Below are 13,241 nucleotides of genomic sequence, written 5' to 3' on the forward strand. Positions count from 1 at the left end.
ATACAAGCAGGCTTGTGAAGGATGCACAAAAAGATTCTCAACATTAAAAGAATCATTTGGAGGAGGTGGGAAGTTGGGGAAAACTTGATATTCAGGATCTTTGAGAGAAAAAATGCAGTTTTTGAAGTTGTTCATTAAAGGTCTAATGAGGTTGGCCGTGCCCTATTCAAGTTTAGATTGTGATTCACCCTAGAAGTTCTTGGGACTGCTCCATAATCAGAGAGTTCTACCCCTGCTCTTCAGGTCCCAATAAATATTAAAGACAATAAGCCTAAAAAACTGGCATTTCAGAAAATGTGAGCATCTGAAATCTGTTCCTGCACATGTCAACTGCTAGTGTCACCAAGACAGACCAGTAGACATGCAGACTATTTTAGTAGTGTAATGGCATCAGGGAAAGGTGGATAAGGCAGCCACCTTTGAGGTGTGAGGGGGGGAAAAAAACCCCAAAGACACTCTAAGGAAATGGTGAAGCTCCATACCTCCTGCCAGCAAATATGAGCTGATAACTTCGGGTACATAAAGTTTATCTTTCTCCCGATACCAGCAGTATGTATTTAACTGGGGTTTCTTACAGTATTGCAGGAAAGTGTTGGAAGTTATTGGGCAGTGTTTCTAGACTATTAGAAGTGTTCCTAGTTCTTTGTCGGCTGAGATTCAAAGGCTTCCCTGCAAAACAGTGTTAGCTTCTCCTTTCCCAACTCCCAAACCCTTTCTTTCCCCCACCTCCAAATAAGTCTTATTTTCTCCTCTGCTTCTCTGTCCTAGCGTGGATGTCAGCATCTGAATAGCAAGCTGGAATGAAAAAGTTGAAAGTCAAAATGCCTACAATTTCATTCTCATCTAATGGTTCCTTTGCAGCTGCCTCCCCCCACATCTTCGGCTCCAAATGGAGTTGGCACACTCAGTGAGAACAGAGTTGTCTGTCTTGTCTCTTGCCAACTGAGCTGGCTTCCTTATGCTTGCAGTGCATTGAAATAAGAGCTTTAAAGTCTTAAAAGGGACCCCCTAGTTAAAATTCAGATGGAGTAAATAACTCTGAAATCAATCTTTGCGTCTCTTATAGGGTTTTCTATTTAACGGTGTAATAGCTTTTCTTTCACACAGAATAAACCTAGTCTTGTTGAAATTAATATTTTATCCCTCTTTATTGTAATGTCAGCATTTGTCTTTTTTATTTGTGTGCCCATTTTGTGTCAGGATTATGCATTTGCTATTTTTAATTCTGTTTCCACTCTGAAATGGTGGCTCAGAGCTGGCTCTCTGCTTGTTGGCCAACAACTGACTATAAAAAGCAAAATACTTTCAAGCAGAGAGTAGCAAATGAGAACCGTGCCATGCTAGCTGGGTTTAAAATGCCTCCTAGTTCCCTTTCCCCAAAAGTCTTTCCATCCCTTCTCCACTTTTTTTGAAGCCCATCCCTTCCTACAAAGTCATTGTCAGGCAATGATAGAAATTGACATTAGGAAATGGAGTTGGCATGAAGGTTTTACAGAACTGTGAATTATGAAAAAGAAAATCGGACTTTTTGAAAGGTTACTTTTCCCAAGAGTTAGGGTGTTGACCAAAGAGACCTACCTTAACTAAATTCCAGTTCTGGTACTTACATTCTGACTGCCTACATTACCCTTTTATAGTTTTAATTGACCTTGATCTGATCCAACATCCTCTCTGCTTTTACAGAAATGGAGCAGTGTGAGCAACCCACTCTTCCTTCCATTAATCCCACCACAGTCTCAAGGTTTCACTGCTATAGTCCTGACATATGACAGGGTGGAAAGCCTCTTCCGAGTCATCACTGAGGTGTCCAAGGTGCCCAGTCTATCCAAGCTGTTAGTCGTCTGGAACAATCAGAATAAGAATCCACCAGAAGGTAAGGTATGCATGTTGGAGGGAGGTGGTACGTGTTAGAGTAGTGGCAGAACACTGACTGTACATCTAGTACAATGCAACCTCTCTTTATGTACTTTTAAACATAAAACTATTTTAAACGGTTTTGCAATACTTCTCAAATTAAAAAAAGGGTACCTTTTCATGACACTTTTTTTTAAAGTTGCAAAATTGAAAAGGCCAAATTACGTTTTTAAAAGGATCTGTGCTGGTGTTGCCTTTGCCAACTGATGATTCAACAAGAAGCCATGCAAATTTCTCAATGGAGGATTTTTTTGCTTTGAGTGGGGCGGGACAGGGAAGCCTTAATTTGTCTACACTCATTTGATTTTTTTCTACAGACACTATTAATCACAGTGAACACTTGTTCCACTACACTGTTCTCTGTAAACACAGAACAAATTGGCTTGATGCAAGAATGCAGGTTGGACATTTTGTGGTTATAAAATAAACGAACATTTTAACTGATGAAATAAAAACCTGAGACATTCTGTGTGTCCAGAATGAAGTTTCTGGGACATCGGGTTATCATGTAAAAACTCTAAGACTGTCCTGATAAAAGTGAGGCGAATGGTCTCTTTTTATTTAAATATTTATGTTTAAAACACAGATGATTCTATTTATATCAGTGATGAGCAAACCTCATGGAGTTTGGAGGACTTTTGACCCTTGCAGTCTTATTTTGAGTTCATGGGTTTATAAAATTATTTGATGCTCATGAACCTTTTTTCATGTCATTTAAATCCATATTATTTTCAAGGCAGATTTGGTTTCAAAAACATACCAAAGAGAAGTTTTTGCTCTGTATTGGAGGTAAGGAGCCACCTGCTCCAAAAATCAGAACACGACAAGTAGGTGCCCTATATACAGTGTCTATTTAGAATTTTTCTCTTCCTCCCCTTTCTTTATCTTACAGGCTCTCTGTATTTTTCAGTCTATTTGTTTTCTGTTCTCTTCCCCCATTGAATTATTTCCTCTGATCTCTGTTCCCTTTTTTCAGTCTTTCCTAACCTGAATGTGAACTCTATGATGTTAGCGTGCAAATTAAACTTTCCAACCCACAATTTTTGAGTGACTTTGAATTTAAGAAAAATAAGCTTACCTCTCCTTAGCTAATACTAATTGGGCATCCTCCCTAAAATATGAAGGAGATTCTCTTTGAGCAAAAGTGCTTCCTCTAGCTAGAATAACTGTTCTAAAAAATTAAAATCTATGGCTGTAGAACCCTGTGAATTATTAATAATCTCTCTGCTGTTTCCAGTAGCCAATCAAGTGAATCTTTGAGAACTATTTGGGTTTGTAATTCTCCTATATAAGAATGTACTGACAACCTGTGAGATAAACTGGCCATTTATGTATGTTAGGTACAATATTAAAAAGAGTTCCTGATCACTTGCACTCATTTAAAATTCCATGGCACTTTTGCAGGAGTCAGGTTATTAACCCCATTGTCCTGGCCCATTTCCAGTTTTGGTGCTTTGCATTCTGCCTCTTTATATTCTTGTTCCAGTTTAAATTGGACACAGTATTCATTTCTTGTCTCAACTGGTTGTTTAGCACTGCTGTGTAAAACGCACTAGATGTGGTTGCCCATCACTGACAGATGAAGTGATTCTTACATCTAGTTGTGGTTGGTAATCATTTGAGATTAAAAGTGTTGCATATAAAGGGAAGGTGTTATTTTTGTGTACTCTGAAGTTTTTATTGAAAACATATTCATAACATGTAGTTGAGCTATTACTCCAGTAGAGTAAACACTGCATACACCGTGAATATAACAACCCATTTGGGGCAGAAATTAATATTTTTTGTTTCCATATAGCCTTTCCTGTAAGGCAGGTAAGGGAGAATTAAAACAACTTAGATTTGAAAAATTTCATATTAATAATCATTTTTAATAATCTTAGTGATGTAAATTCTTTTTATAGGCATATACATTTTCTGTCTTCCTTATGTTTGCTCAGATATTATTAAATCATAAATCATTATCTCCAGAAAAAAAATGAATTTGCCTGTGAACCTAATGATCATAGGTCCCAGTTGAGAGCTTTGGTTATTGGGCTGTTATGTTCAAACTGGTCTTGCATGGTAGTAAATATGTGTTTTAATAAATTATGTTTCCTCGTGTGGCTCTTATCTCCCCCCTTTGTCCATTTATTTTTAACACTTTGATGTAATCTCCTGGACTGCAGCTGAGGAGAGGGCAGTTTGAGTAAATTAATTTAATTTGTTTTAATACAGATCCATGCAGTGCGTTCCACCTGGCTCTTCAGTGGGGTAGCAGGCCTTGGCTGCACTTAGTCACTCGTTCAGTTTGTCTATTAGCAATTCTAATCCTTGGACTTCAAAGCTTCTGCCATTTATAGCCTATTAAAGCCAGGAAGTTTCTGATGGATTAGGGCAAGGAATGAGTTTGAAGTTTGTAATGTGCACCACTGTCACTGATAAGGTCTAGTTTATTACCCTACGGTAGTATCAGCACTTTTATGGCTATTCTCTTTTAATTGGTTATTGTAAAGCTGGGACAGTAAATGTACTAGTGCATCAAATGCAGGATTTCCTGGTCATTGCCATATAGGGGACACATTTCTGGGTCTGCTGTGCAAAGGCAAATCAGGGCTTCTGCTGTCAGAGCCAGTGGGTTTTTCGATATGCATATATGGTGGCTGGGATGAAAACATCAAAGTAATTTTCCCTTGTGATGACCTGCAATAAATCCAGATTTGAACCCAGGTCTCCAGAGGCAAGGCTAGTGCGGTGCTACATAAGCATGTCACTTAACTTTCCCACGTCCGCTCCAGAGTAATTTTACAAATTAAAACTATACCAAATGATTTTCCTGCTTAAAATTATCACTCACTTTGAGACTGGGTTGTATAATCAAGGGTTTTATGTCTAGAATCCTTCCCAGTCAGCCCCCAAATTATTAATAGCGTAAGTAGAAAGATAAACTTTGCAATGGATCCTAAAAGTCAACAACTACAGACACTGTCAGACCAAGGATTGAAAGTAAATTCCAATCAAAGGTCCTCTATCAAGAATGTCCTGCTTTTTGGCCCCTGATATAAGAATTTGAAGCTGATTTTAATTGCTGCTATGTGATACATGGTCAGATGGCATCTCAGATATGTGGACCCAAACTCTTTCATCGGTCTAGTTAGAAAGATATAGTGAAATTGCAACTGATGATGCCTCTGAGGAACTGTCCCAGATTGAGATGTCAATAGAGGAGATTTTAGAACTAACTGATGAATTAAATAGTAATAAGTCACCATTACTAGATCACATTCACCCAAGAGTTTTGAAGGAACTCAGACATGAAAGTGCAGCACTACTAACTATAGTATGTAACCTATCATTTAAATTAGCTTCTCTACCAGATGACTGGAGGATAGCTAACGTGACACCAATTTTTAAAAAAGGCTTCTGAGGCAATGCTGAAAGTTACTGGCTGGTAAGCCTAACTTGAGTACCAGGCAAATTGGTTGAAACTATAGTGAAGAACAGAATTATCAGACATGTAGATGGACGCAGTTTGTTTGGGAAGAGTAAACACGGCTTTTATAAAGGAAAATTATGTCTAACCGATCTATTAGAATTCTTTGAGGGGGGATCAACAGATAGGTGGACAGTGGTGAACCAGTGTATATTGTCAGGTTTCAGAGTAGCAGCTGGGTTAGTCTGTATTCGCAAAAAGAAAAGGAGGACTTGTGGCACCTTAGAGACTAACAAATTTATTTGAGCATAAGCTTTCGTGAGCTACAGCTCACTTCATCGGATGCATTCAGTGGAAAATACAGTGGGGAGATTTATATACATAGAGAACATGAAAGAATGGGTGTTACCATACACACTGTAACGAGAGTGATCAGGAAAGGTGAGCTGTGATCAGGAAAGGTGAGCTATTACTAGCAGGAGAGCGGGGCGGGGGGAGGGAGAACCTTTTGTAGTGATAATCAAGGTGGACCATTTCCAGCAGTTGACAAGAACCCCCCCCCGCTCTCCTGCTGGTAATAGCTCACCTTTCCTGATCACTCTCGTTACAGTGTGTATGGTAATACCCATTCTTTCATGTTCTCTATGTATATAAATTTCCGCACTGTATTTTCCACTGAATGCATCCGATGAAGTGAGCTGTAGCTCACGAAAGCTTATGCTCAGATAAATTTGTTAGTCTCTAAGGTGCCACAAGTCCTCCTTTTCTTTTAGTGTATATTGTGTACGTGGACTTTCAGAAGGCCTTTGACAAGATCCCTCACCAAACAAAGGCTCTTAAGCAAAGTAAGAAGTCATGGGATAAGAGGGAAGATCCTCTCCTGGTTAAAACACAGGAATCAAAGAACAGGAATAAACAGTCAGTTTTCAGAATGGAGAGAGGTGAGTAGTTGTGTCCCCCAAAGATGTTTACTGAGACAAGTGCTGTTCAACATATTCCTAAATGATCTGAAAAAAGGGGTAAACAGTGAGGTAGCAATATTTGCAGACGATACAAAACTACTCAAGAAAGTTAAGTGCAAAGCCTACTGAAGAGTTGCAAAGGGATCTCACAAAACAGAGTGACTGGGTATCAAAATGGCAGATGAAATTCAGTGTTGATAAATGCAAAGTAATGCGCATTGAAAAACACAGTCCCAATTATACATGCAAAATGAGGGAGTCTAAATTAGCTGTTCACGACTCCAAGATCTCTTTCTTGAGTGGTGATAGTTCTCTGAAAACATCTGCTCAACATTTAGTAGCAGTCAAAAAAGCAAACGATGTTAGGAACCATTAGGAAAGGGATAGATAATAAGACAGAAAATATCATAATGCCACTCACTATATAAATACATGGTACGCTCGAATCTTGAATACTGCATGCAGTTCTGGTCACCCCATCTCAAAAAAGATATATTGGAATGGAAAAGGTACAGAGAAGAGCAACAAAACTGAATAAGGATATGGAACATAAGAATGGCCATACTGGGTCAGACCAAAGGTCCATCTGGCCCAGTATCCTGTCTTCTGACAGTGGCCAATGCCAGATGCCCCAGAGGGAATGAACAGAAAAGGTAATCATCCAGTGATTCATCCCCTGTTTCCCATTCCCAGCTTCTGGCAAACAGAGGCTAGGGACACCATCCCTTCCCATCCTGGCAAATAGCCATTCATGGACCAATCATCCATGAATTTTTCTAGTTCTTTTTTGAACCTTGTTATAGTCTTGGCCTTCACAGCATCTCCTGGCAAGGAGTTCCACAGGTTGACGGTGCATTGTGTGAAAAAATACTTCCTTTTTTTTTTTTTAAAACCTGCTGCCCTATTAATTTCATTTGGTGACCCCTAGCTATCGTGTTATGAGAAGAAGTAAATAATACTTTACTTTCTCCATACCAGTCATGATTTTATTGACCTCTATCATATACCCCCTTAGTCGTCTCTTTTCCAAGCTGAAAAGTACCAGTCTTATTAATCTGTCCTCATACAGCAGCCATTCTATATCCCTAATAATTTTTGTTACCCTTTTCTGAGCCTTTTCCAATTCCAGTATATCTTTTTTTTGAGATGGGGCGAGCAGAACTGCGCGCAGTATTAAAGTTTCGGGCATACCATGGATTTATATAGAGGCAATATGATATTTTCTGTCTTATTATCTATCCCTTTCCTAATGATTCCCAACATTCTGTTCACTTTTTTGACTACCGCTGCACATTGAGTGGATGTTTTCAGAGAACTATCCAAGATCTTTCTTGAGTGGTAACAGCTAATTTAGATCCCATTATTTTATATGTATAGTTGGGATTATCTTTTCCAGTTTGCATTACTTTGCATTTATCAACATTGAATTTCAACTGCCATTTTGTTGCCCAGTCACCCAGTTTTGAGAGATTCTTTTGTAGCTGTTCACAGTCTGCTTGGAACTGAACTATTTTGAGTAGTTTTGTATCATATGCAGATTTTGCCACCTCACTGTTTACCCCTTTTTCCAGATCATTTATGAATATGTTAAATAGGACTGGTCCCAGTACAGGCCCCTGGGGGACAACACTATTTACCTCTCTCCATTCTGAAAACTGATAATTTATTTCTACCTTTGTTTCCTATCTTTTAAACCAGTTACCAGTCCATGAGAGGATCTTCCCTCTTATCCCATGACAGTTTACTTTGCTTAAGAGTCTTTGGTGAGGGACCTTGTCAAAGGCTTTCTGAAAATCTAAATACACTATATCCACTGGATTCCCCTTGTCCACATGCTTGTTGACCCCCTCAAATAATTCTAGTAGATTGGTGAGGCATGATTTCCCTTTACAAAAACCATGTTGACTCTTCCCCAACAAATTATGTTCACTCTATGTGTCTGACAATTTTGTTCTTTACTATAGTTTCAACCAGTTTGCCTGGTACTGAAGTCAGGTTTACCAGCCTGTAATTGCCGGGATCACCTCTGGATCCCTTTTTAAAAATTGGTGTCATATTAGCTATCCTCCAGTCATTCCAGAAGCTGATTAAATGATAGGTTACAAACTACAGTTCGTAGTTCTGCAATTTCACATTTGAGTTCCTTCAGAACTCTTGGGTGGATACCATCTGGTTCTGGTGACTTATTATTGTTTAATTTATCAGTTAGTTCCAAAATCTCCTGTATTGACAGCTCAGTCTGGGACAGTTCCTCAGATTTGTCACCTAAAAAGAATGGCTCAGGTTTGGGAATTTCCCTCACATCCTCAGCTGTGAAGACTGATGCAAAGAATTCATTTAGTTTCTCCGCAATGGCCTTATTGTCCTTGAGTGCTCGTTTAGCATCTCGATTGTCCAGTGGCCCCACTGGTTATTTAGCAGGCTTCTTATTTCTGATGTACTTAAAAAAAATTTTTTTTTTGCTAATACTTTTTGAGTTATATTTTTACACTTCATTTGCCAGAGTTTATGCTCCTTTCTATTTTCCTCACTAGGATTTAATTTCCACTGTTTAAAGGATGCCTTTTTGTCTCTCACTGATTCTCTTACTTTGTTGGTTAGCCATGTTGGCACTTTTTTTTGGTTCTCATTATGTTTTTTAGTTGGGGCATGCATTTAAGTTGAGCCTCTATTATGGTGTCTTTAAAAAGTTTCCCTGCAGCATTCAGGGATTTCACTTTTGTCACTGTACCTTTTAATTTCTGTTTAACTAACTTCCTCATTTTTTTGTGTTCTCCCCTTTGTATTCCCCCCTGTTAGAACAGCTTCCATATGAGGAGAGATTAAAAACTCTGAGACTTTTCAGCATGGAAAAGAGATGACTAAGGGACGGTATGGTTGAGGTCTTTAAAATCATGAATGGTGTGGAAAAAGTGAAGAAAGAAGTGTTTACTGTTTCACATAACACACAAACCAGGGGTCTCCCAATTAAATTAATAGACAGCCGGTTTAAAACAGACAAAAGGAAGTAGTTCTTCACACAATGCACAGTCAACCTATGGAACTCATTGTTGGGGATGCTGTGAAGTCCAAAATATAACTGGGCTCAAAAAATAATTAGATAAGTCCACAGAGGATAAGTCCATCAATGGCTATTAGCCAAGATGGTCAGGAATGCAACCCCATGCTCTGGGTGTTCACAGACTCTGATTGCCAGAAGCTGGGAGAGGAGGAAAGGGGATGGATCACTTGATAGTTGCCCTGTTCTGTTAATTCCTTCTGAAGCACCAGGCACTGACTACTGTTGGAAGACAGGGTCCTTGGCTAGATGGACCATCGGTATGACCGAGTATGGCTGTTCTTCTGTTATGTTCTCACCTACCTTTGCCCAAAACTCACCAGAGTCAGGAAGGTTGCAAGGAGCTCTGGGTTGGGTAGGGGACTTGCGTCACTTTTCAGTGTGTTTTGAATACATTTTGTGCTCCTTACTTTAACACATGCAATTATAGAGGCCAATTTTCAGAGGCTAAAGAGAAAACCAGTGTCCTATTTTTTGATGCTTTCTATAACTGTGCAAGAAACTAAAAAATAAGCCATGGAATTAATCCAGTTAATTCAGAATTGGAAATGAGGGTTGCTTGATTGATTGCAATATTTGGCATCCAATTAACCAATCGGTCAGTCAGTTGAAAATGTTAAAATGTAAAATAGGTTAAAGGTAACCAAATACATTATTTAAATAAATACATACTGGTGGTGTCTATCCACATACATTTTCTCCCCCTTCCTATGAGGTGATCACCTACTGTCTACTTAGTGTTGTTGCATGACTAAGCATACCTTAGTAACTGCTATATTAATCATCTGAGACTTCTGTAAGGGAGTTGTAGCTACCCTCAGACTCGTTCATGTGAAATAGGCAAAACTGGATGTAGCACTTGAAAAAACAATGTTGATATAGAGGATTTCTAGTCTGAATATCATAAGTGCTGGAACTAGAGGTGCTGGGGATGCTGCCACACCCCCTGGGTTGAAGCGGTTTTCATTATGTACAGGGTTTGCAGTTTGGTTCAATGGCTCTCAGTATCCCCCTTATAAAAATTGTTCCAGCACCCCTGTGAATACTGGAAAGATGGCATGTCTTCCTTAAAATAAGAAATTAAAAATATTTAAACAACTCTTAAATTATAATGCACAAAAAGAGCAAAGTTCTTTAATTATAGTACTTTGCATACTTTATTTACTTAACATTTTTCATCTGAGCATCTCAAAGCACTTGGCAAAACACACTATGAGCTATATTCCCATTTTACCATTTTAGATAGTGAGGTAAGAGAGGTTAAGTTGGTGTGCAAGGTCATACAGTGAATCATTCTTCTTCCGCCTGTTACTAATATGATGAAAACCATGCCAGTGAATCAGAGCGAGGGATAGGAACCAGGAGCCCTTATTTCTAGATTCGTGTCCTATCTGTAATATAACATCTCCCTTCTGGCTTTTTTTGTTTCGAATAATAATAATTAATAGGGCTGTTGATTGATCACAGTTAACTCACACGATTAACTCAAAAAAATTAATTGTGATGAAAAAAATTAATCACAATCGCAGTTTTAATTGCCCTGTTAAACATTAGAATACCAATTGAAATTTATTAAATATTTTTGGATGTTTTTCTACATATACTGATTTCAGTTACAACACAGAATACAAAGTGTACACTTGCTCACTTTATATTATTTTTCATTACAAATATTTGCACTGATAAAATGATAAAAGAAATAGTATTTTTCACTTGACCTCATACAAGTACTGTATGCAATCTCTTTATCGTGAAAATGTAACTTACAAATGTAGGGGTTTTTTTGTTACATAACTGCACTCAAAAAAAAAAACCAATGTAAAACTTTAGAGCCTACAAGTCCACTCAGTCCTACTTCTTGTTTGCTAAGCAAACAAGTTTGTTTACATTTACGGGAGATAATGCTGCCCACTTCATATTTACAATGTCACCAGAAAGTGAGAACAGGCGTTCGCATGGGATTTTTGCAGCCGGCATTGCAAGGTATTTACGTGCCAGATACGCTAAACATTCGTATGCCCCTTCATGCTTTGGCCGCCATTCCAGAGGACATGCTTCCATGCTGATGATGCTCGTTTAAAAAAAAAAAAAAAAAAAAAAAAGGGTTAATTAAATTTGTGACTGAACTCTTTGGGGGAGAACTGTAGGTCTCCAGCTCTGTTTTATCTGCATTTTGCCATATATTCCATGTCATCACAGTCTTGGATGATGTCTCAGTACATGTTGTTCATTTTAAGAACATTTTCGCTGCAGATTTGACAAAAATGCAAAGACGGTACCAGTGTGAGATTTCTAAAGATAGCTACAATACTTGACCCAAGGTAAATCTGAAGTGCCTTCCAAAATGTGAGAGGGATGAGTTGTGGAGCATGCTTTCAGAAGTCTTAAAAGAGCAACACTCTGATGCTGAGACTACAGAACCTGAACCACCAAAAAAGAAAGTCAACCTTCTGCTCGTGGCATCTGACTCAGATTATGAAAATAAAAATGCATCGGTCCGCGCTGCTTTGGATTGTTATCAAGCAGAACCTGTCATCAGCATAGACACATGTCCTCTGGAATGGTGGATGAAACATGAAGGGACATATGAATCTTTAGTGCACCTGGCCTTTAAATATCTTGTGATGCGGGCTGCAACAGTGCCATGTGAATGCCTGTTCTCACTTTCAGGTGACATTGTGAACAAGAAGTAGGCAGCATTATCTCCTGCAAATGTAAAAAAATGTTTGAGCGATTGGCTGAACAAGAAATAGGACTGAGTGGACTTGTACGCTCTAAAATTTTACTTTGTTTCATTTTTGAATGCAGTTTTTTTGTACATTTTTCTACATTTGAAAGTTCAACTTTCATAATAAAGAGATTGCAGTACAGTACCTAGGTGAATTGAAAAATACTATTGTGTTTTACAGTGAAAATATTTAATAAAAAAATCAAGTGAGCACTGTAAACTTTGTATTGTGTAGTAATTCAAATCAATATATTTGAAAATGTTGAAAACAACAAAAAATATTTAAATGGTATCTGTTATTAACAGTGCAATTAAGCGTGATTAATTTTTTTAAATCGCTTGACAACCCTATTAATAATAATAGGTTAGGAGGGAAAGCATTGATTTGGATTTTAAGATTTGTAATCTTTCATCTTGAGCTGTGCTTTTTTAGATTCTGTAAAGTAAGCTTAGGTTGGGCTCGACCAGTGCTTGAATGGAAGACGCGTCCCCCCAGCCAATTTCCTCCCCTCCCAAAACCAAAGTGCTTGCAAGTACTGGCAGTGATGATTCAGTCATTGCTCAGCCTATGCCCCAGTGTAGCGTTAGATTACATGCTTTTAGATGACACAGGAAAACAAGATCCCAGTCCCTTGTCTTTGAACCCATGTCATGAGCAATGTTCTAGGAATAGAATGTAATTGCAGCTGTAGAAGAATGCACAAACAGCAAAAAAAAAAAAAAAAAAAAAATCTTTTGAAGACTCCATGAAATTTTTGTGGCATTTGTATTTAATTTCTTGGTAAGAGTGGTGGATTTTTGTTTTGAAACAAAATTGAGAAGAAATCCCCTGGCTGATAACAGTTTAAAAACATTTCTAATTTTGAATGTAACCCCCTTTTCAATGCCCCTTTAAACACATCTCTCTGGTCCTGGTGTCACTCTTGACTGCATGGGATATGAACTGTATGTAAATAGGTTGTCAGCCCACCTGTAGTGCCAGCAGACAAACATGACTTTACATGTACTGTATTAATAAAAAAAAAATGGTTTAAAGCTTTGAAATATTATAGGAGAAAGTGATGATGTTTTTCACTCACTGCATTTACTAAAATAAATATTGTGGTCTAAGTGTCTGCTGCTGGAATATTTGCGTAGGCAGAAATGTTTTCTTTAAAGTCTCTCCAT

General features: G+C 38.2%; 1 protein-coding gene across 2 annotated transcripts in view; it reads left to right on the forward strand.

Annotated features, from left to right (window-relative positions):
• Nucleotides 1-13,241, forward strand: part of EXT2 (exostosin glycosyltransferase 2) — a 95,944-nt gene that overhangs the window by 53,085 nt on the left and 29,618 nt on the right. For both annotated transcript variants that reach the window (XM_075129540.1, XM_048853907.2), the window contains one exon: nt 1,684-1,873. In XM_075129540.1, the coding sequence (XP_074985641.1) occupies nt 1,684-1,873 (190 nt within the window). The remainder of the gene's footprint in view (nt 1-1,683; nt 1,874-13,241) is intronic.

Source organism: Caretta caretta, chromosome 6, assembly GCF_965140235.1.
Source record: "Caretta caretta isolate rCarCar2 chromosome 6, rCarCar1.hap1, whole genome shotgun sequence".
NCBI lineage: Eukaryota > Metazoa > Chordata > Testudines > Cheloniidae > Caretta > Caretta caretta.